This window comes from Carya illinoinensis, chromosome 9, assembly GCF_018687715.1.
Source record: "Carya illinoinensis cultivar Pawnee chromosome 9, C.illinoinensisPawnee_v1, whole genome shotgun sequence".
NCBI lineage: Eukaryota > Viridiplantae > Streptophyta > Magnoliopsida > Fagales > Juglandaceae > Carya > Carya illinoinensis.
This window is the reverse complement of record NC_056760.1, coordinates 6,118,814-6,140,975: the sequence shown is the minus strand read 5'-3', so window position 1 is coordinate 6,140,975 and position 22,162 is coordinate 6,118,814. Positions and strand designations below refer to the sequence as shown.

Here is a 22,162-nt window from a genome sequence, read left to right as displayed (position 1 = left end):
TATATAACTACTTATATCTAGACTCGAAGCATCCACTAAGCACCAATCCTTAAATCCTGACAAGTGACAATGCATGTTTCAGCTTATTTGGTTTAGAAACAAATTTAAAAAAAATATTTTTTAAAATAGAAATAATAATTATTTAAATTTTTAAAAATTATAATTATATCTTTAAAAGTTTGAAAGTGTTTTAAACATATGATTACTAAATAATAAATAATTTTTTAATAATAAAACTTATTATTTAAATTATAAATTATAAATTTTAAAGTTAAAAAATATATTTTTTACTGTAATCTCAAATATGTAATAAGAGTGTAAGATATATAACTTTAAAAAATACGGAAAGATACAAGAATCTTCAAAGGCGAAAAAAAATATACAAAATCCTTTTGAACTTCAAACAATAACAACGTACCTACTTGGCATTTTCTTCTTCGTAGTATATGGCTGTTTACTATTATTATTATTATTATGATTGTCAAATATCAGAAAATACCTTGATTAACGTGGAAAACCTTTCGGCTTAAAGCGTAAGAAAAGGAAAAAGAAGAAGTGGACTGTCTTGCACATCGCCTTCAATATTCTAGAGTTAAGCCACCACCTAACCACTTTGGTTGTCATGTCAATTATATATCGAAGTAATTGCCAACAACTGTCTCTGGCAGATTCCAAGGGCTCGCTTCGGTAGGTAGATAAGATAATAATTTTATAAATAGTAATAATATAGTTTATAAATATTAATAAGATACGTAATTTTTATGTTTTAGAAAATAAAAAAAAATTGAGTAAAAAATATTATAAAATTAAAATATTATTTTTATTAACAGATTTAAAAAATTGAATTATTTTTTATTTAAAATTTAAGAAAAATTATAATGATTAATTTGAAATTTTTATATTTAAAAAGAAAATAATATAAAATGAGATTGAAAATTTTGAAATGAGATGATTTCCAAACAAATCCTAATTAACTCATTAACGCTACGAGTGACGCCATTAACAAGCACATGCAATGATTATATAACTAAATTAGCCACGGCCCACCAACACTAATTTAACAATCTCAAATAGAAAAATGATATATAAACACATAAAAGTGAATTCGATAATTTATATTAATATCCGTATAAAATAAACAATAAATATTGTATAACTTAATTTATATGCTTATTTATAATTTTGAAATTTGTGTTTGGGTAATAAGGTGATCTTAAATATTTTGTGAATATTAATAAAAAAGTATTAAATAATAATAAATAATAATATAAAATAATAAAAAGTAAAGACAAAATAATGATAAAATAATAAATAAAAATGAAATATTATTCTATCTAAATTGAATAAAAAATTAAAAAGAATTTCACACATATATATTTATTTATTATTATTACTTTTTTTTTTTTTTAATCATTTCTTGGAAGCATCCTATGTATTTGCATGTGAGTAGCGATTACAACCTTTCTCGGTGCCTAATTAGCAAGAAATGGATAAGGTGGCGATGCCCAACCAATTATTACATCACGAGGAGAACAGTGGGATGGCAGACATATTGGGATCAGAAAGATTTTGCGATCTAGATTCTTACAAAACTGGGTCAGAGTTCGCGGCCCTTCCTTTGAATTTCCTTTCTCTTGCATGTTTGAGCTTGTCGGGTAACTGATATGGTGACAAAAGGGTGGATAATATTCAATGCACCCAAACCCTGTTCCAATCCTTTTTTGTGTTTGTTCGGGGTGGGGGTAATTCGTCTTATTTTCCTTTTGTTTTTCTCATTTCTTTCATTTTGGTTTTTTCTTTGTACACTCGGAATAAGATTTCAAAATTAATTAGCTCAACTCATTCTCAAAGGAAAGTCGAGTAACAACCGAGATTTGATAAACACTTCACATATTATAAATCATGAATTTGAAATCGTACGTACATGTGTCTAAGTAACTCTTTTGAGTCAGTATATATACTAGTAAAAAAAAAAATGGAGATAATCAATTTTGATAATAATAATAATAATAAAAGGAATATTATTCATCTCGTATTATTATATATTTTAAAATTAATTTTTTATTTATTTTATTTTTATTAAACAAAAATTCTATGTGCAGTTATTTTTGTGCACTCTTTTGTGCACTCCAGTGATATGATTGGTTGGATATTAAAAAAAAATTAATCCAGCCAATCATATCAGTGAAGTGTGCAGGGAGTACGTAAAAATGATTGTATATAACATTGCTCTTTATTAAATTAATTAAACTATTCTACTCATTATTTATCGATTATAAATAATATGTATATGTTTATTATAAAAAATAAAAAAAATTGATATCCAATTTAAAGAAAGTAAAATACACTTCGCTACTAACTCCGTGGTGCCACTTGTCACTGCCTGATGCCGGATCCATGGAACGTCCATGATTCCATCCCTAGCTTGGTTTCAAGCTAGACAGTTACATGCACTAAAGAAAGAAGAAAAAAAAGGGAGGGAGAGAGAGAAAAGAGATAAAGACCAAAAGAAAAGTGTGAAGTTCGTGCACGGTACACGGCACTAGCAGTTTCCCAAGAGGCTACGTGATATATAAATAGAAGGAAAGGTCGGGAACGAGGAACGGTTTTTGGGCACTCCATGGAGCAGGAGGGCACAAGCAAGAGTACTAGTTCAAGCCAATCTCCGAGATCACGATGCCCAGCTCCCTTTTTGTCAAAGACTTATGACTTGTTAGAAGAAGGAAGAGCAGATGATCATGATCATGATCATGATCGTGCAGGCAAGAGAATCGTGTCATGGAATGCGGAGGGAACTGGGTTTGTTGTTTGGTCTCCAGCAGAGTTCTCGGAGCTCTTGTTGCCTAAATACTTCAAGCACAACAATTTCTCTAGCTTCATTCGCCAGCTGAATACCTATGTAAGCAGTATATATGCTCTCTGTCTCTTCCTAATTCATGCATGGGTTCCTGTCTCTTCCTCTTTTATTTCAAAGTAAATCAGCCATCATTAATATTCCAGTTTATCAACATGTGGTTTTTTATCATACATTTGTATTTTTCCTATATTGGCAAGAAAATATATATATATATATATATATATTTATTTGCTTAATTTCTTGAAAGAAGTATTTAATGTAGGTTAGAATATGGAGCGGAGAATTTCAATGGTGGCCAGAAATTTCTCCCTTCCTTGTGGAATCTAGCTTTGCTAGCCAGTAAGTGTTGAATGGTCGCATACGCTACCCTTATTCTTAGCATTTGAAATAAGACTCGGATGTGTGATGTATATATGCACTTTAATTTCAAACTGTAAAAACTAAAATTAGAAAACTCGTTTTTTCAAAGATATATAAAATGGGGTCAAAGCATGCAGATTGATCATGATGTGATGAACAATATATTCGACTTTCTTGTTCATAGTTAATATAGAGGATATTTCAGAGTGGATGAATGCTTGTATCCAACTGGAGAAAAATGTAATTCCGAGAAGGAATCTATGAGAATGAGAACTTTTCAAAAAAAAAAAAAAAAAGAAAGAATGTGCTTTTTTTTCTTTCTTCTTTTAGCAAGTCAAGATAATCACACCGCCAAGAAAAGAGAACAAAGGGAAAGTTCACCCTACAGTTGCTTGTTTACAACTGGAGGTACAGTGCAATGACAAAATTAAGGAGACACATGAGTGTTTTAACGTGTCCAAGACTCAGTTCTTGATAGTTGCATCCACAGTATGAGACCGTGTCCATGGAATTAAATCGGAGACTGCGTATATAAGCCGGAAAGCGAAGACACAACAAAATGCAAGCTATCTATTATCTCATGTATTAATTTGGGTTTGGCTTATTTGCTAATTCTTTCATCCCAAAAAAAGCAGGGATTCAAGAAAACATCGTCGAAAAGGTGGGAATTCAAGCACGAGAAGTTCAAGAAGGGGTGCAGGCAAATGCTAGCTGAGATCACTAGGAAGAAGAGCGAGCCAAGTATTTTTCCAGCATACCTCAAGGCTTCCGAAGAGAGCAGTACGATGACTGCTGCCATGGAGGAGACTAATCGTCAACTACTGCTGAAGGAGAACAAGGCACTACGGAGGGAGAAGTTGGAATTGCAGATGCAAATAGCCCATTTCAAAGCACTGGAATTAAAGTTGTTGGATTGCCTCTCTCAATACATGCAGCAGGGGGGAAACAACAACCAGAACAAAGTTAGGAGCTAGGCCTTGTAATTAGAGGGTCTGAGAAACAAATGCTAATTTGTATCATGATATTTAGCCTACTTAGAGAAAAATTGTATTATATCATTGGATGGTGGCAGGAAATTATTTTTCAGTTTTAGTTATCTCATGGGGGAATGAAAATATATATATATATATATATATAGACCCAAAACATCGAATGTTCTCTACAGAATTTGTAACGGTCCAACGAAAACAAAACTCAACTCACAAATGGATTTTATGTCATAAAATAAAAATAATTAGTGAAATATTTTCAAATCGTTAAAAATTGTAACGATTTCTTCTTTCCAAATAATGTAGAATTCTATTTTTGAGAACCCTTTTCGAAGACATAAAAATGAAGCCATTCTCCTCAAAGTTGCTTGACAATGCCTCAGCAAGCTTAACAACAAAAATGAAAACACCCTAACAAAAATTGATTGTTTAGTATTCTTTTCGACTGTTTGATTAAATCGTTAAACATAAATTATAAAAAAGAAAAAGAAAAAAAGAAACAAAAATTATTTGAGACTCAAACAATACTTTGAGCCCAGAATTCAGACCCAGAAACTCAAGCCCGTATTCTATAATGGGCTCGATCGGTCCAACCTAGAAGCCGATATTCAAAACCTTAAACCCTACTGAGCTTCCCCATTTCCATTCCTCGCCATATCTTCCCCGTCTCCCGGTCTCTTCCTAGAACCCTTAGCCAATGGATCCAAAGCTCTTCTCGAAAACCCTAATCCGTAGTGCGATTACAACAAGATCGTACTACACGAGTAGTAGTCGCAAGCCGACCCTGTACTCGAGAATCAGTCCCCTTGGAAGCCCTGGCTTAAGCGTGGTACCGGAGCTCGACGATTGGGTCCAGAAGGGAAACAAGGTCCGAATTGCGGAGCTTCATCGCATCATTCACGATCTTCGCAAGCGCAAGAGGTTCTCTCAGGCCCTTGAGGTTTGCAATTTTTTTTTTTGGGTGGGGGGGGGGGGGGGGGGGGGGGGGAATAGTTTTGTGTTTGTCTCTGTTTGGTTGCTGAGAAAATGTGGGAAAATAAAAGTAAGTAAATTGATTTCAGAGTTAGAAATTTTAGTTAACCGTTAACCGTCGAGAAAATAAACCTTCAGCCGTCTGAGGCCAGTGCAACTGTTTGGGGCAACGGAAATAAGAATTAAATTTCGCTTTTTAACTAGTGGAGGGTAATTGTGTATAGCGGGCCAGAAGCCAATTTACTGTCCAATTCCAGTAATTTTACTGAAGGTTAAAGGTTTTGAAATTTCGATTGTTGTACTGTTCATTAATTGGTTTTTGTATGGTAATTTATTGATTTGTGCATATTAAGTTTGTTCATCTTGGAAGGACTCAGTGTGTACTAATTGATTTTGACGAGACTCTTCCTTTATGTGCTCGTAATATTAATCAAGAAACAATTTGCTGATTAACGCGGTTAAGTCAGTAATCTTCACCTTATTTGTGGTGCAGGTTTCTGAGTGGATGAACGAAAAGGCCATATGTATATTTTCTGCGGTTGAACATGCGGTGCAGTTGGATCTCATAGGCAGGGTTCGTGGATTTCTTTCTGCAGAAAGTTATTTCAATAAATTGAAGGATCAACATAAGACTGATAAGACGTATGGTGCTCTGCTGAATTGCTACGTCCGTCAGCGCCAAACTGAGAAGTCCCTCTCTCATTTGCAGAAAATGAAGGAGATGGGTTTTGCTTCGTCGGCTCTCACTTACAATGACCTTATGTGTCTTTACACAAATGTCGGGCAGCACGAGAAGATTCCTGATGTGCTAACTGAGATGAAGAAGAACGGTGTTTCCCCTGACAACTTCAGCTACAGAATATGCATCAATTCTTATGGTGTGAGATCTGATCTTGAGGGAGTGGAAAATATTTTGAAAGAGATGGAGCGCCAACCTTATATTGTCATGGATTGGAATACATATGCTGTTGCTGCTAATTTCTACATAAAAGCTAGCCTGACCGATAAGGCAATTGATGCCCTAAAGAAATCAGAACAGAAGCTGGATGAAAAAGATGGGCATGGCTTCAACCAGCTAATTTCACTTTATGCCAAACTAGGGAAGAAGGATGAGGTCTTAAGATTATGGGGTCTGGAGAAAACTGCTTGTAAGAGATGCATAAACAGGGATTTTATCACCATGCTGGAGTCTCTTGTGAAGCTTGGTGACCTTGAAGAAGCTGAGAAAGTAATAAAGGAGTGGGAATCATCTGGAAACTGTTACGATTTTCGAATCCCAAATACGGTCATTGTTGGGTGTTCAGAAAAGGGTTTACTTGAGAAAGCAAAAGTCATGCTCGAAGACTTGAGGGAGAAAGGAAAGGCTACTAGTCCTAACAGTTGGAGCCTGGTGGCAGCTGGATACCTAGGTAAGGGTGAGATGGAGAAAGCCATGGAATGCTTGAAAGCAGCTTTCTCTGTACACGTGGGGAATAAAGGTTGGAAGCCCAACCCAAAGGTAATTTCAGGGATACTGTCTTGGCTTGGTGAGAAAGGCAGTATCGGAGATGTAGAAGCTTTTGTGAGCTCGCTTCAGACCATAGTCCCAGTGAATAGGCAGATGTATCATGCTCTGATCAAGGCACATGTTAGAGATGGTAAAGAAGTGGACAAACTTGTGGAACGCATGAAAATTGATAAGATAGATGAAGACGAAGAAACGAAGAGAATTCTTGGCATGAGGCAGACCTAAATTTTAAACTGCTTCTGTTGGAACATAATGGCTGATTTTCTTTTGAAGGCCGTTTATTTGCTCAAATTGAGGTCAGAGTGTTGAAAAAGCGTTAAATTACCTAATTCTAGCACTGCGTTGCTGCACATCAAAGGAATCTCGAACAGCAAACATTCACTATAGTGCTCTGTAGAACATTCTAATATAGAGTCAGTCTTTGATGTACTCTGGATCTAGTCCAGTCCTGCTTTGTTTCTAACATTTCCTGTGCCTCACCCTCGCTCACTCACTTTTCCATAAAAACAGAAAAAACTAAATAAAGAAAGTACTAATCAAATCAGATGAAATCGTTTATGCAAGAACCTGGAGTTAGGATTGCCCCAGTTACTCGAGTTGCAGGCTGCAAGCCCATGGGCTGAATGCCAAGCTACTCTGCTTGTTAAAAACTTAAATGTACCGCTCATCCCTAACGTTCAAAATTACTGGTTACCGCTAGTACATTTATATATATGTTTTTTTATTTTTTTTAAGATCGTAACATTTTCCCACCCCGATTACCTTCTGTTTATCCGTTTGTATGTTCAAGGTGATAGCATCTACAGATTTCTTTTGACTTGCCAACAATGTTGTCATGTGTAATGATTTAAATTGTTCCATGCATATCGAGATTTTGAAATCAGGATGAACAGGAAAATAGAAAGAAAACTTCCTATCTGATTGTCGTCCATCGTAGAGACCTTGACTCTCAGTTGTAAGATTTATCACACCAAGCAAATTATGTGCTAACACACATGTAAACCCGCCAGGCTAATTGCAAGACATAAAATTACTTTAGTTACTCCATAATTCTCCACTGAAAAGGTAGGATGTTTTGCAGACAACTTTCAACCTTCATAACGTAACTTCGATTTGCACAAATAATGCAGACATTGAGGCATTGAGTAATATACCAAAAAACATATAAAGAGTATCCGAACACTAATAAGATATATATATGTAAGGCAAACGTTTAAAACATGTATGATGTTAAAAGCACGGCTTCGAACAGAGTCGGAAATTTGGGTTAAAAAGATGCCCCGCATTATTTGGAAAAATCAAACCAATCCTTACTCAGATAGGGTAGATTTTAGCTCTCCAGTATCTCGCAGCTCCATCACGATGTCACAGCCTCCAATTAGCTCGCCTTTATAGTAAAGCTGGGGAAAAGTTGGCCAGTTGGAGAGGACCTTTAGCCCCTGCCTCACTTCCTCATCAGTTAATATATCAAAGGCCCCAAAAGTTAAACCCTCCTCGCGTAGGGCATTTATGACCTTGGAACTGAACCCACATCTGGGAGCATCTGGGGTACCCTTCATAAAGAGCATTACTGGTGAAGAACTTATCAACTTCCTCAGACGATCTTCAAGAGCTTCCTTCTGAACGATACCTTTCTCAGCTAAGACCTTTTTCAGTTCCCCGCTTTTCTGCATCTCCAACACAATGTCTGATCCACCAATGAGTTCACCCTTAATATATAACTGTGGGTAACTAGACCAGTTTGAATAAACTTTGAGCCCTTGACGGACTTCTTCATCAGCAAGAATGTCAAAACTCTCAAACTCCACCTTTTCTTGTCTGAGGATTTCAACTACCTTCCGGCTGAAACCGCACTTGGGTTCATCTGGTTTTCCCTTCATAAACAGCATAACTGGATTTGAATTGATCAGGGTTTCAATCCGAGAGGTTAAAATAGAACTTAGACCAGTAGATTCGGAGATTCCACCCTTTCCACTTCCAGCTTCGCTCACTTTTACCTCATTTGAAGCATTAGTTTCAATCCCATGATCTCTGAAAACTTCTTGTAGTTCACCACTCTCATGCATTGCAATTACGATATCACATCCACCAAGAAGCTCCCCTTTGCAATAGAGCTGTGGATATGTCGGCCAGTTAAGAAATTTCTTCAAACCATCACGAACGTCATTGTCAGCTAAAATATCAAAGCTTCCAAATTTAACATTTTCCTTCTTCAAAATTTCAATAACTTTTTGGCTAAATCCACACTTTGGCTCTTCAGGGCTTCCTTTCATGAACAGCATGATTGGGTGAGAGTTAATCAGCAGCTCCAGACGTTTTTTCAATGCATCACTGAGGCCATGTTTCCCTTGATTTTCCACTTTGGCAGAGCCATTTTCTTGAGCAAACTCTTTGACTGTTTCAAGGACAGTAGATCCTGCAGCCAGCCCAACACTGGCAGGAGCAGCAGGCTCTCCAGGGCCAACTGGACCAGCGACTTTAGCAACTTTATTGGCCAAACTAGATGGATCTGCACCCTCCAAGGTATCAACAGTCTTACCATCCTGACACAGAAAGCAAGTTTAATAATACGGATTTCCCACAAGAACAGTATTTGATAAAGGGAGAGAATAATCGTAAGTCCTAAACTTAGATGCAGATTAACGCCACCTGAAAAAAATTATTTAGATACAGTGATGTCTAATTATGCAGTTACAAAAATTGGGGGTTGTTACAAAAACTAGAACATCAAAACATAAAGTGCTAAATTACCTCACATCCCAAGTATCAGTACAGATAAAAGCCAGATTTTTCAAATAACACACTCTTAAAAAAACTGGAGGCAAAATATGCAATTGCTCAATAATAATTACGGGGAGAGAGAGAGAGAGAAAGATGCCCATCATACCACACAATAATATGACAGTTGATAGTTATTAGCCATAATCATTACTTCCAACCATAATGCAATAAAGACAGCACCAATTACTTTTTTTACTACAATAATGATAAAACTACCAAACTCCATTTTTTTGGTGGGGATGTTTAACCAACCACCATTTCTGGTCGTTCAAAGTTCTTGTACAAGATGGGAAGAACCTTTGTCACCCAAACCTGGCCATTAAAAGCCATGGATATTTATGAATTTTTCAACAAGATACTCGAGCTACAATAGAAACATTCAGATTCATGATCTTATGATCGGTTCAAGCATCTTTCATCTTCTGAGAGATGCATCTCAGCTGCCCCAACCAAATGGATGGTGTCATGTACCCAAACCACTCACAAGTGCTCTTATGTTCCATTAGGAATTCACTTCCATATCTTATCAAAACATCTAACTATCTAAATGTCTTCCCAAATCTCATTAAACTACATTTGTTTTAAGGTGATGGCATGGAACTTCTATAATCTAATCTTAGTTCCATGTTCCTATCGTAAATCCCAAGTCCCTCTTCCTCAGATGATGCTGTCGTGGGTATTCACTCAAACTAACAGCGGATACAGAACTTTGACCATCCGATACCACCTTTAAAATCCATCTCATTAGAATTTAAGTTGCTAGTCTACTTCCAACCAATCTAAAACCTGCAAAATTGCTAGCATCATCACACGCCATTTTTTTTAATCAATGTTAACAAACTTTTGTATTGTAAAACTCTCAAACTACAGTCTTTTACTAATTCTTCATCAATTTCTAAATACTTGGTCGTGCTATTAGAATACAGAAACTAAACATTGACACTTTGACCATCGAATTATAAGTATACATTGACATAGTTACACAAGCCATCCAACACGGGAAAAAAAAAAAAAAGACAAAAAAGAAGAAGAAGAACACACACACAAATAGAAGTTGCAAAGATTTAAGGATGACCGCAACGCACGCTATCATCAATATTCATATCCCTAATACCAATACATACAATTTAAAACTACGTCCCAATAAACTAACAGCTGGAATGCAATCCAAAACCCGTATATCAACCTCTGCAATCGATAACTTCTAAAATAACTAAAAAGTAATATATAGATATATATATGTCATGATTATCCACTTTGTCAGACCCTACTACTCCCTCAGGAATGCCATCATTGATGGAGGTTGAAGCAAATTTCAGCAATGCCATCATCGATGGAGGGGAGGAACCTTTTATGGTGACAGAAATAATGGACAACAACCTTTTAGCTGTCGAGGAGACTCGGGATTTGTCTTTGGTGGCTAGTGTGGAGGAAGACTTAGAGTTGGGAGTGCAGTTGGGTACTGTTTCTGCAGATAATGTTGCTCCCCTTGTTTCTCTTTCTTTGTTAAATGATATAGCGGGTTCACCATTCGATTGGGTTCTTAATAAAGTTTATGGTTTAAGTAAATCGTGGGGATTTCAAATGATGCATATGAAGACCAAATTAAATCTCTCTTCACTATGATTGAGGCAAGCCACACGCTTAAAACCAAATCAAGTTTCAAGAAAAACATGGAGTTAAAGCGTCTTTCATGGGCAATTAACTACGACGCTGAGGTAGTTCAAGTCGAGTGAAGACTAAAAGGAAGGCATTGTGAACGGTCGTGTAGAGGGATTTGAATTAGTTGTACGGGAATTAAGGGGCTGGGGTTGGGGAGGTGTGTTCCATTCCAATTCAGGTTTGGTATATTTAGGACACTTTTCACGAGCTTTTGGGTGATTCAAGGCACTTTAATATGGGCTAGGTGTTTTTTTGTAAAGATTCAATGTGCTTGGTTACTCCTATTGATATACATATAAAATAAAGTAATGTTACGTATAGTTACTTTTACATACTCTCTCTATACTCCACTAATGTGATTGACTACATCAATTTTTTTAATACACAATCAATTATATCAATGAAATGCGTAAAAGAAGATATAAAAGTGACTGTAAATAAAATTTTTGTATATAATATTTTTCCTTATAAAAAATATATATATATATATATATCATGAGTATCCAACATAACCTTCCAGCCTTCTTACTGCATAACCATATATTAGACCTCGAAAAAAAAACCGAATTAAAATGAGAAAAATACATCAACAAACCTTGAAGAGAACAAAGAAAGGCACCGCAGAAACCGAATAAGCCTCAGATATCTCAGGTTGCCCTTCAGCTTCAACCTACAATAATTTTGCCCAAAAAAATCAATAAAAAACAATGGTAAACCACTGAAAATACAATTGAGAAAAAACTGAAAGGATAAAAGAGGATAAAAATATATATGAAAGAAGAAGGAACCCTGAGGAAGTGGGCGCGAGGGAAATCGGTGGAGAGGTGGGAGAAGACTTGATCCATGTGCTTGGAGGCTTCGCACCATGAGGCCCAGAAGTGTAGAATAACCGGTGCGCCACTCCCCACCACGTTATCAAGCTCCGCCTTTGAGTGCACATCCTTTACCGACCCACCCATAGTTGGCTAAAACCCAAAAAACTCGCACGCAGAGTGTGAGAGATAAAGGAATGGAGAGAGAAACTTTGATGCTCAGGAATGGAGAGAGAAACTTTGATGCTCGTGTGGAATTACCAGTCCCCCCCAAACCCTAGAATACGCGCGCAAAAGGTGAGCCGGTCGCTCTTTTTGTAGCTGAAAAATACTGGAGGGCATTCAGGATTCTTCTTGTGGTTCCCACCTACACGCGTCTGATTCCTAAAACAGATTCAGCAAAACCAGTCGGGAGAAGTGAGCTGGTACGGGTGTGCTCACTGCACTCAGCTCTCGGCCTTTCACACGTGTCTTAAATAGTGTGCACGCACTCGTGCGTGTGGGATGAAATCCACCTCTAATTTGTGTTTTTCTTCGCAGAGAAAAAGAGAGAAATACTTGGCTCACCAAACTTTTATAAAAAATAAATTTATAAATTTATGTAATTTATTATGTCAAATAAATTATAAAACTAGATAATGTAAATTATTAATATAAAAATTTATTTAAAATAAATTATGTCAATGAGTGTGATAGATCGTGACTTCCACAGTCTAAATAGTAATATCCATTATAAGTAATTTCATTCCAAGACAGGAATTAAAATGCATATATGTTTATTTGATAATTTTTTTTATAAGTTATGGAGTAATATTACATACAATCGACAGTTATAGAGTATGCAAATGCTTTACAATTGCTTTGAAAAAAAGTTAAGTGCATTATTAAAAACTTAATTTCTTTTTATGTGTAAATCTCATATTTATTCATTTTTTTTAAAGTAATTACACGACTCTTACATACTCATGACTGTAACTATTATTTTTCTAAATTGTATAACTCATCAATGCAACTATGTATAATTTGGTAATACTTAAAACTCAATCTCGATGGGAGAATTTAAGAAAAGGAAAAATTTAATTCATCATTCTCACACACCACATTTTTATTTTTATTTTATTTTTTTATCTTACCAAATACTTGATGTATAGATGATGAGTAAAATAATTTAATTAATTTAATAAAAATAAACATAAATAAAAATAAATATGGTGTGGAAATAATGAATAGCAAAGCTGAGGGTTTAATAGGGAAAGTCATGTGTGACCTCACAATAGTCAAGAGAATGTTGTCCCTAAACATCAAACTCAACATCTATCAGAACCTATGAAAATATTCACAGCCCTTGCTAATTATAAAGCAATGAGCAATCTAGTGCTTTTTCCAAGCATTAAATTCCTAATCCAAATAAAACAGTAACCTGCTGCAGAGAGTGAAACATTAATATTTTTGTTTGAAAATAAAAGGTGTAGACAATACTTAAAAAAAAAGGGGGGGGGGGGGGGGGGGGAATAGACAAGCCAAAACTTGATGAAAATACTGAAGTATCAGGTTAAAAACTTAAAAACAGTCATCACATTTCAGAAATTCTACTCATTGCAGCATTGCTTACATACAACAGTAAGGCTAAAACAGGAAAAGTCTTCATACAAATTATGACCAACGAAGAAAGGGCCAGCAATAAACACGCGAGGCCTTCAAACTGTTGACAATTGTTTTCCTCTACCACCGTATAGCCTCTATTGCTTACAGTGCTCATCCTTTCAAGAATCGATAATTTTACCTTGATATGAATAGATGCTTTTTTGGGGGGATATCAACTTGATCTTATAATGCATTATTTTTTGACAAAACTCAAACGTTTTCGGTTGATTCTGTTCAAGTGGATTAATATTGTTCCAGCATTTTCTTCTTCAGTCCACGCAATGGATTCCTTCTCCAATAGCTTCATAACCTGTCCAAAATGAAACTGGATAGTTACCAGATCGAACCAGGGACAAGGTGCTTAAAAATTCAAATAATGAATAAAAAAGAAAGGCAAAAGAAAGAAAAGAGGCTTCACAAGTAGGGAAATTCTAACCCTGGATAGTTCAATCAACATTTTCAAATATGAATTAATGCTCCATTATACAAAAAACCGTTCAGGTGTGATTTCCTGAGCTGCCTTTTGAATTTCACAGAATTAGAACTTTCTTTTCACATATTATTACATTAGCCGTAAATAGTTGTTAATTGGAGAAGTATTATCCAACTAAAATCAACTAAGATAAAAAAATCAGCCATTCTTACCATTCGTCTACGAGATCCTTTTGTGGCATCTTCATCCTTTGTCTCTAAAATGACCTTAAGGGACTTGAATGCTGAAGGGAACGGCAATGAAATGCCAATTATTTCAATTACTGTAAACAATTTGATAGAAAAATACAACTGAGAGAATACCGACTTACATGGGATGCCTGAAAATGATAAAAGATGGCGTTTCAGAAGGCGTAATGCATCCTTGGCACCAAGGTCATGCAAGTCGAGCGTCATTTCATCTTGTGCCTCATCATTTCTGATAATGAACAAACAGAGGTAAATTACAATTATATGGATGGTTTGTGTAACCCTCCATCCAAACAAACAGAAGATATGACAAAATGCACACATAATGTAAAGAAAAGGGAAATCACCTAGATTCAAAAATTTTTCTATTGGATTCTTCATCCGCTTCACAAGCCTTCTCATGAAAAAAATGTCCCTGCCATTTCCGTAGCATTTGTTATAACATTTTTAAAATTGGTCGAGTAAGGGCATTCAACCGAGTGGCATTCCATTTAGAACTCCTATTTTTTAGTCCAGAAACATGACAGATATTTTAGTCTCATCAAACCACTGTTACTCTAGTCAAGATGGCATTCTTACCTGATCTAGAAGTTTTCCTGCTTTAACAGGATTGCCCTCAGAAAATGCATCAAGAGCCTGAGAAGCAAATGGTGTCCTTACTTTGTAATGTTCAAATATAAAATAAATGGCAAAAAAAGAGAAGAAATTATTAAGTGGTGACCTACAGCTTTATAGTACTCCTTCATGGTGCCCCGATACTCCTTCACAGCTTTACGAAGAACTTGGTAGCTATCCTCATCATCGATATCTGCAATTGAGAGACAAACTCTAGTAAAGAAAGGAAAATATGACTCAAAAAAACCATGTGACAGGAATATAACTGTTTTTGTAGCCGTGAATGAAACTGCGAGGGCAATACATCACTTCTCCTAACAAACTGATGCCTCATGTTTCCCAAACATTTACAACATATCAACTTTTCCACAGACCATTCTCTTCTGCCATGTGTAGACTTGGGGTACCCAAAGTTGTAAAAATTACCTTTTCACCCTCTCCCATTTAAAAAAAAAAATCAGAAAATTTCTTTATGCCCACCCTCCCCCTCCAAAAATTCTAACCCAAACACCCCCCCCCCCCCCCCCCCCCCCCCCCCCCAACCCTCTCCTTGACCCACTAAAAAGTTCTCCTTATCCATCCTTCTAACACACAAAAAATTAGTGTTTCTAAATATTTTAACCTCTCTGCAAACTCATTCAGGACACTGAAGAAATCAAGTTCCTAGAAAATAGAGTACATACCATCATTATCTTTCTGCAAGTATGTCACAGTCTTCCTGTGTTCTCGGTCATCTATTATAGGTCCATCCACCACTTGCTCAAGTGCTGCATACCTCTTCACAGCCTTTGTTGTTCTTCTAAGAAACTCATCATGTCTCTCAGGAGCATTAAATAAAGCAACCAAAACTTCCTTCTGGAGACCATTTTTCTCTTCAACTTTTCCAGGTGGTTCTACTTCATTTATAGATGAAGCTCCGTTTCCATTGCTGGATTAATGCAAATAAAGATTAAGCAAGACCTAGAAGAAAAAGTATAAGTAGCTGATTTTCCCCTGGAGCATGGGGTTGAGGGGAGTTAAATAGCAATAGAATTCCCACCTTACGCCTTTTAAAATAGAAGTTATAATAGTAAGAATGGATTGGTAAATCAATAGATATTGCAAAAGGGATGTAAAGGAAACAATCAAACCTTCTGGGATGATTTGCATATTGCAGCTTTCCTTGATGTGAAGATACTTCAGCTTTTTGACCCTTGTCTGCAAACTGTAAGATGAACTCAAAAAAGCAAGAAAAAACATAATGTATGATAAACCACAATGACTTGCTAGTCTTTTTTATCAGCAAATTACTAGTCTTAATAGCACCTGTGCATGTGTGTGTATGTGTTACATGAAGGCAAATATTTGAATTTAAGCAAGATAGTTAGTTAACATAAAGCAATGTAGCTTATTTCATAAAGAAAAATAAGGAACTATGTTTTTCAGGACAAACCAATGAAACCATCCAGTCCTTGCAGATAGCATGCAAAACATTCACCATCTGTAACACGATGACACTAGGGGTATACAGGGACCAACCAGAACCAGCAGCTTGTATATCAAACCAAAGATTATTGTTTGTCGTCAGTCAAAGTGGCCTGGTTCACCCAGAATGAACCAAACAATATCTATAAATATATAATTTTAATATATTGTATTCTTTTAGTTTTTTTTTTTTTTACATGCACTAGATTTTTTTTGGTTATTTATTTTTTACCCTTTAAATATTAGACCCCCATGGTCACCAAGGGCTATAATTTTTCTAGTATGATTCACTCTCCACCAGTTCTACAAAGCCCACCTATCGTCATTGTAGCTGTCATTCTATTCACCACTTCACCCTCTCTCACCACTTACGTCCACTCTCTCAAAGCTACTCTCTCTCAGCCCACACCTATTCGGTCATTCCCTCTTTCATTTCTGTGTGTTAGTTTGATTGTTGTTTTGATGTAAGATTGAATCTGTTTTGAATCTAGTCTCTAATTTCCATGAGTTTATTTTTATTTTATTTTAATATTCATCTCTTCATTATGTTTCTCCTTGTTCATTTTAAAATTCATCTCTTCATTATGTTTCTCCCACGCAACAAAACCAACCAAACTGGCAACACATTATCAATGTCGGAAACAGCCAACTAGACCTACTCTCTTTATGTGGTTCAGTCGGGTCCACTCTTTGAGAAACCAGGAGGCAGGGTCATCAGTTTGGTGCTCCTCAGTTCACATCCTAGACAATGCTGAAAAACTTATAATAATAAAAAAAAAAGAGCCTCTCTTCTCAAAGAATCATGTTCAAAATATGGCAGTTACTCTCTTTACAATAACCCAAAACATTGCAAATGAACAGATGCCTCCAAAATTTGGCACTTTCACCGATCCTCAAACAACAAAGGAGATAAACAGCCTCTGCAGCATAACCCAATCGACATCTCATGTAGCCAAATTATAACTCTATATATTCCAACCAATATTATATATATATTTTTTTTAATGACAAGCCAAAGGTTTTACGGAAGATATTGCATTCAATGAAAACTTCCAGTTTACATTGAAAAGTCCTATTCACATGCACAATTCCATTAGACAGAGATATAATTGTTATCATCTTTTCTCTTTTTGTAGATTCTCTATTCACAGGGATAACTCCATTAGACATAAATACAAAAGTCATCATCTCTTCCCATGTTGTCATCAATAGTATAGAGAGGAACCGACCATTTACAATAAAACAATCAATGCAAGGAGCAAATATGAAAAATTTCCAGCCTGTGAAAAGTAAATATTCACAATAAGTCCTTTCGCTTTAATGAAGCTGAAAATAATGTTCCTCTGGCAAAATACTGAAAATGCAAAACCAATTTGATTTCAGATCATCTCATTTACGTGATGTCATATCAACTCCAATAAATACTTCATGCCTTTGACTCGCATAAGCTTAGTTACGTGGCAAAAAAAAAGGATTGCCAATTTCTTAAAACTTATAGTAACTAATTATAGCATTACATCAGTTTCTAACTGAAGAAGGAAGCATATATAATCTAAATGGCCAATGCTTTCTAAAATTACTGGTAATATACTAACCTTTTCAGTAGATTCACTAATAAAATTGTTCCTTGTGCCTAAATTTGCTGCTGATAGTTCAAGTAATTTCTCCATGCACTGAACAGTTGGAGAGCAAAAAGGATTTGTAATTAGAGATTTTTTTATTTTTCCCCATCTTACATGTATCATAAGAATGTCACGGATGAGAAAATGACATAGACAGCACTAAGGAAACTACATTTTATCACTTAGAGAATCGATTTACCATCTAGATTTACAACAGTTAAATTGGATGTCTGTCAAGGGCATATAACTTATCTCCTTTATTGAGAGACTTTATTAGAGCACCATTTCCGTTTCTTGAAGTGATAGCTCTTCGGATACAGATACTTGTCCCATTATTTACCTTCCATTATTTACCTTAAGTCCTCCATTTTCATTAAATTACTAGTCTCTATATCTTATTCATGCCTGAGATTCCATGAAGGCCACCTATTGCCTATGGGCACCATCTGTTTAGTTTGCTAAGGATGTTATGATAAATTTGTCATGGAAAGGCTGACGCTTTGTGGTTCAAACTTCTCAGTATTCAGACCCTTGGTTCATTGGGTTAACCATGAAGTGCTAGGATCTTCTCAGTTTAAATAGACTTATTCAGTAAAGTATCATAAACCGCCAACAATATTTCCTCTATAAACTTTTCACTGAAGAAATCAACAGCACTTAATGTCAACAAACTACATGAACATATCCAAAAGCATGATAAATTTCACTCTAGTAACTTATTATTGAAATTTCTCACAAAATAAAGGATTTTTTTTTAAGTGAAAACAACATAAACAGTATATTATGCATACCTTTTGCATATCAGTTCCACAATAATCTGCATATTGAATAAGAAGCATGATTAGTGGCCACAGACATAGTCTAAACAATTCTGTCAAATTAACATCAATAAAATTAGATGTAACAAATGGTTTACCAATAACTTCTCGGATCACATTCCTATCCACCTTGAACCCATCCCCAAGCATTCTGAAAAGAAAATCTTCCATGTCCCAATGCATTGGATCATCAACTGGAGAACCTGACTTAGCTTCAACTTCAGAAAGTTCAGACATCAGCATCACTGATGAGTCCGGTTTGGATGGTTTGCTCATCCTATAAGACCCTTTTGATGATGATGTGGACCTGATATAGTCCTTACCAAGAATGCTTGAAACAGTACCTCCAGAAACTGGACGACTTTTTTGCTTTGGAGCTCTAGGATTTCCATTTTCCTGACCCAACTTCTCAGAAAAGTTACCACAGGATGACTCTGAAGATTCTTCCTCCTTTACCTCAAAATTAGATGCATTGGTAGTAGATGTAGAGCCACTTCCCTGCATGTCATACAGAACTTCAGCAGCCAAATCTGCATTTCGACCTGCCTTGCAATAAGCAGAAGCTATTTCATCAAGAGAACATGTAGAACTAAATGCGTCGAGCAAGCCCTTCAGTGCTTTCTCCTCATCGTCATATTGTGGCACATTCGAGCCAGATGCTTCCATTCCAGGGAAGCTTCCCAGCACAAAAGAGGTTCAGAAAGTGTTTAATCAATATTACAAAATTCAAATCCGGAAGTCAACTATATACATTATTTGAGGACTAGTGAACTTGCACCAGAACATAAACCACAGTTGAGAGGTTTGAAAAAGTATCTCTCACTACAAAATTAACAAAAAGAAAAGGGTGCATCAATAACTCGATGCGCAGCTAACTACCAAAAATCAACAGACAAAAGATGCCGATCCATCATCTCAATTTGATATACAACGAGAATTTTCATCTTCCATGGGTGAGGAAAAAATAATTATTACCATGCGATGCATACGTGCTTTCGAAGTAAAACAAGAGCCTAAAATAATAAAATGAAAGAATGCTAATCAAAGGAAGGACGACGTCAATGTTAGAGGCACAAGTGTGCGGTGTCTCCAACAAGGAATTCTCGATGGTCTTCAACCAACTTTGGCACGGAACAATTTTTTTTTTAATAAAAATAACAAGTGCAAATTATCAAAAAGAAAATATTAGAGTCGATAAGCAGAACAAAATGCATCAATATTACGCAAAAGAATGACAAAGTAATCATTCAGAGTTTTTTTCTTAAAAAAATGAAATGAGAGTTATCAAAATACAACTATCACTCTTCGCGGCTCGGTTGTTGCGTTTATTTCAATTCAATAATTAAGCATTGAACCACTTAACCATGGCAGCAAACAATCAAATAATTCTGCAGAACAATTAAACGCAAAGACTAAAGAGCCAGAGAGAGAGAGATAGAGAGAGAGAGAAATATCAATATATTTCCGCATATAAACAAATGGATAATTAAAGAAATCAAACAAAACAGAAACCAAATTAATTAAAAAACCAAACCACCTCAGTGAATCGGCACCACACAATCAGAACAGGAATGCAGCGAGAGCAAGACTAGTATTAAGATCAATGCAAGAGCGATTCAATCAACCTATAAATTTTCACTAGTATCCCAATCGAATCAAATTCCGAAGCAAGAACAAACACGACGAAATGAGGCACAAAAAATGCATTCCGTTCGGAGGTTCCTCGTGAATTTTAAAACTCATTGCCTTTACTAGTAGCAATTAGAAACGTCATCAGTTTCTCAATCTTTGAGCATTCAGAAGATAAATCGAAATTCAAGCTCAGTCCAAAAAGAGAAGAGAGTTTGAGGCACTTACAGTACTGAGACGAAATGAGGGTCTTTGATGAAATGTGTAGAGACCGAGTTTGCGATATTTAAGAACGAAAAAAAGCAATGAATGAAAATAAAAAAACAAAAAGTAAAAAATAATACGACAATACAGTAAAACAAAATAAAGCAGGAGGGAGATGCTTTTGGCGCCTCTGGCTCTGAGCACTGAGCCGCATGGCCAGATCTTGATGCCTTCCTCTACCTCGTAGACAATTCGGTCTCTTCCGCGCGACTTCTTCATTAAGTTTGCCAATGCTATTTTCGTTATTAATGACAATTCCAAGGTTATAAGTCCAATAGGATACTGCTTGGGGAAGTTTCATTCCATGTCCGGTCTCTCTGGCTTCATCCAACGGTTGAAACGTGAAGGTACGGATGGATTTGTGACCTTTGCCTTTGAATATAATTAGGAATATAATTAGGACTATTGAATATAAATTTGACTCGCGAAGCACTGATAATGATGATAATAATAAAATTTTACTATTCATCATTTCTATAAATTATATTGTTTTAATTTTTTTTATATTTTTAAACTAATTAAATTTTAGTACTAATTATCCATACTTTACACATTTAATAGAAAAAAATTATATATAATAAGTAATATATAAAAATGATAATAATATTGATAATTAGAATTAATATTAATGCAAGTTGATTTTCTAAAACCTCTACGAATTGACGTGGCAGCGAACGGTCAAGATTAGACAACTATGAAACATCGAAAGCACGTGACAACTTGCGAGTTGTCATTGTGGAATCTGTTCTTTTTGAAACAATAGATGTACAGCTTTGTTACATACAGTCGCTACATGTAGTCGGTGTGTAGTCGACTGTACGGAATAAATAAAAAAAATTATAAAATTTTTTTTTATATTTAAGGGGACCTACATGAATTATAAAAAGTTATAAAAATAATTTTTTTTTCATATAAGTCCCGTATTAATTTTTTTTTACAGCCGACTGCATGCCGACTGCATCTCCCGACTGCAAAAAGTATTTCTCATAGATGTATCGGTCCTCACTCCTCATTATGTACTCCATATTGGGCTTTGGCCCAGCAAGCTAGGGCTTGGCCCCGTTAAGTGTTGTCTCGTTGTGGGATTTGATTTGCTATCATTCGGGTGTTCAGCAAAGGCATGTTTAAGGTTGCGGTAGGAGTCTTAAAAGATATTTAAATATTTTTAAAAATATTTTAATAAAAAAATTAAGTCATTTGAATGTTATATATTAAAATATTTTTAATTTTAAATAAACTAAAAAGTATGTTTGAGACGTACTTTTTTGTATAATATAAAACGTAATTCAAATTTTAAAAACAATATTAATGGACGAAAATATCCATACAACTTTAAGATAATTACAACATTTAAGGATGTAATCATAATTTTTAAAAATTTAAATAATCGTCATTTTTACATCAAAAAATACTTTTTTAATTTATTTTTAAACAAACGTAATATATTTGAAAGTGTTTTAAATATATGACTATCAAACTGTAAAT

General features: G+C 35.4%; 4 protein-coding genes across 7 annotated transcripts; 2 read left to right on the top strand and 2 right to left on the bottom strand.

Moving 5' to 3' along the window:
• Window positions 1–2,490: 2,490 nt before the first annotated feature.
• On the top strand, window positions 2,491–4,313 carry LOC122275565 (heat stress transcription factor B-2a-like). 2 transcript variants are annotated; one of them, XM_043084681.1, is made up of 2 exons: window positions 2,491–2,899; window positions 3,850–4,313. In XM_043084681.1, exons 1-2 carry the CDS (start codon window positions 2,621–2,623, stop codon window positions 4,189–4,191), a joined length of 621 nt encoding a protein of 206 aa, XP_042940615.1. In that variant the 5' UTR covers window positions 2,491–2,620; the 3' UTR covers window positions 4,192–4,313. The 2 variants fall into 2 exon arrangements, with proteins under 2 accessions (XP_042940615.1, XP_042940616.1); XM_043084682.1 differs by having other exon boundaries at window positions 2,506–2,899; window positions 3,853–4,313.
• A 516-nt stretch (window positions 4,314–4,829) lies between these two features.
• On the top strand, window positions 4,830–7,114 carry LOC122275563 (pentatricopeptide repeat-containing protein At4g21705, mitochondrial). The gene is made up of 2 exons (XM_043084678.1): window positions 4,830–5,146; window positions 5,672–7,114. The coding sequence occupies exons 1-2, from the start codon at window positions 4,904–4,906 to the stop codon at window positions 6,908–6,910; spliced, it is 1,482 nt and encodes a 493-aa protein (XP_042940612.1). The 5' UTR covers window positions 4,830–4,903; the 3' UTR covers window positions 6,911–7,114.
• A 644-nt stretch (window positions 7,115–7,758) lies between these two features.
• LOC122275564 (monothiol glutaredoxin-S17) lies at window positions 7,759–12,308 on the bottom strand. Its single transcript, XM_043084679.1, has 3 exons — window positions 11,917–12,308; window positions 11,724–11,798; window positions 7,759–9,228 (listed from the first exon to the last, which is right to left on the bottom strand). The coding sequence occupies exons 1-3, from the start codon at window positions 12,085–12,087 to the stop codon at window positions 7,996–7,998; spliced, it is 1,479 nt and encodes a 492-aa protein (XP_042940613.1). The 5' UTR covers window positions 12,088–12,308; the 3' UTR covers window positions 7,759–7,995.
• Window positions 12,309–13,467: 1,159 nt separating this feature from the next.
• Window positions 13,468–20,897, bottom strand: LOC122275561 (putative nuclear RNA export factor SDE5). 3 transcript variants are annotated; one of them, XM_043084676.1, is made up of 12 exons: window positions 20,642–20,894; window positions 18,883–19,460; window positions 18,758–18,783; window positions 17,940–18,017; window positions 16,011–16,084; window positions 15,564–15,808; window positions 14,991–15,073; window positions 14,845–14,901; window positions 14,613–14,680; window positions 14,388–14,494; window positions 14,230–14,300; window positions 13,468–13,894 (listed from the first exon to the last, which is right to left on the bottom strand). In XM_043084676.1, the coding sequence occupies exons 2-12, from the start codon at window positions 19,448–19,450 to the stop codon at window positions 13,778–13,780; spliced, it is 1,494 nt and encodes a 497-aa protein (XP_042940610.1). In that variant the 5' UTR covers window positions 19,451–19,460; window positions 20,642–20,894; the 3' UTR covers window positions 13,468–13,777. The 3 variants fall into 3 exon arrangements, with proteins under 3 accessions (XP_042940610.1, XP_042940609.1, XP_042940611.1); XM_043084675.1 differs by having other exon boundaries at window positions 18,883–20,895; XM_043084677.1 differs by lacking the exon at window positions 17,940–18,017 and having other exon boundaries at window positions 18,883–20,897.
• Between the last annotated feature and the right edge of the window lie 1,265 nt (window positions 20,898–22,162).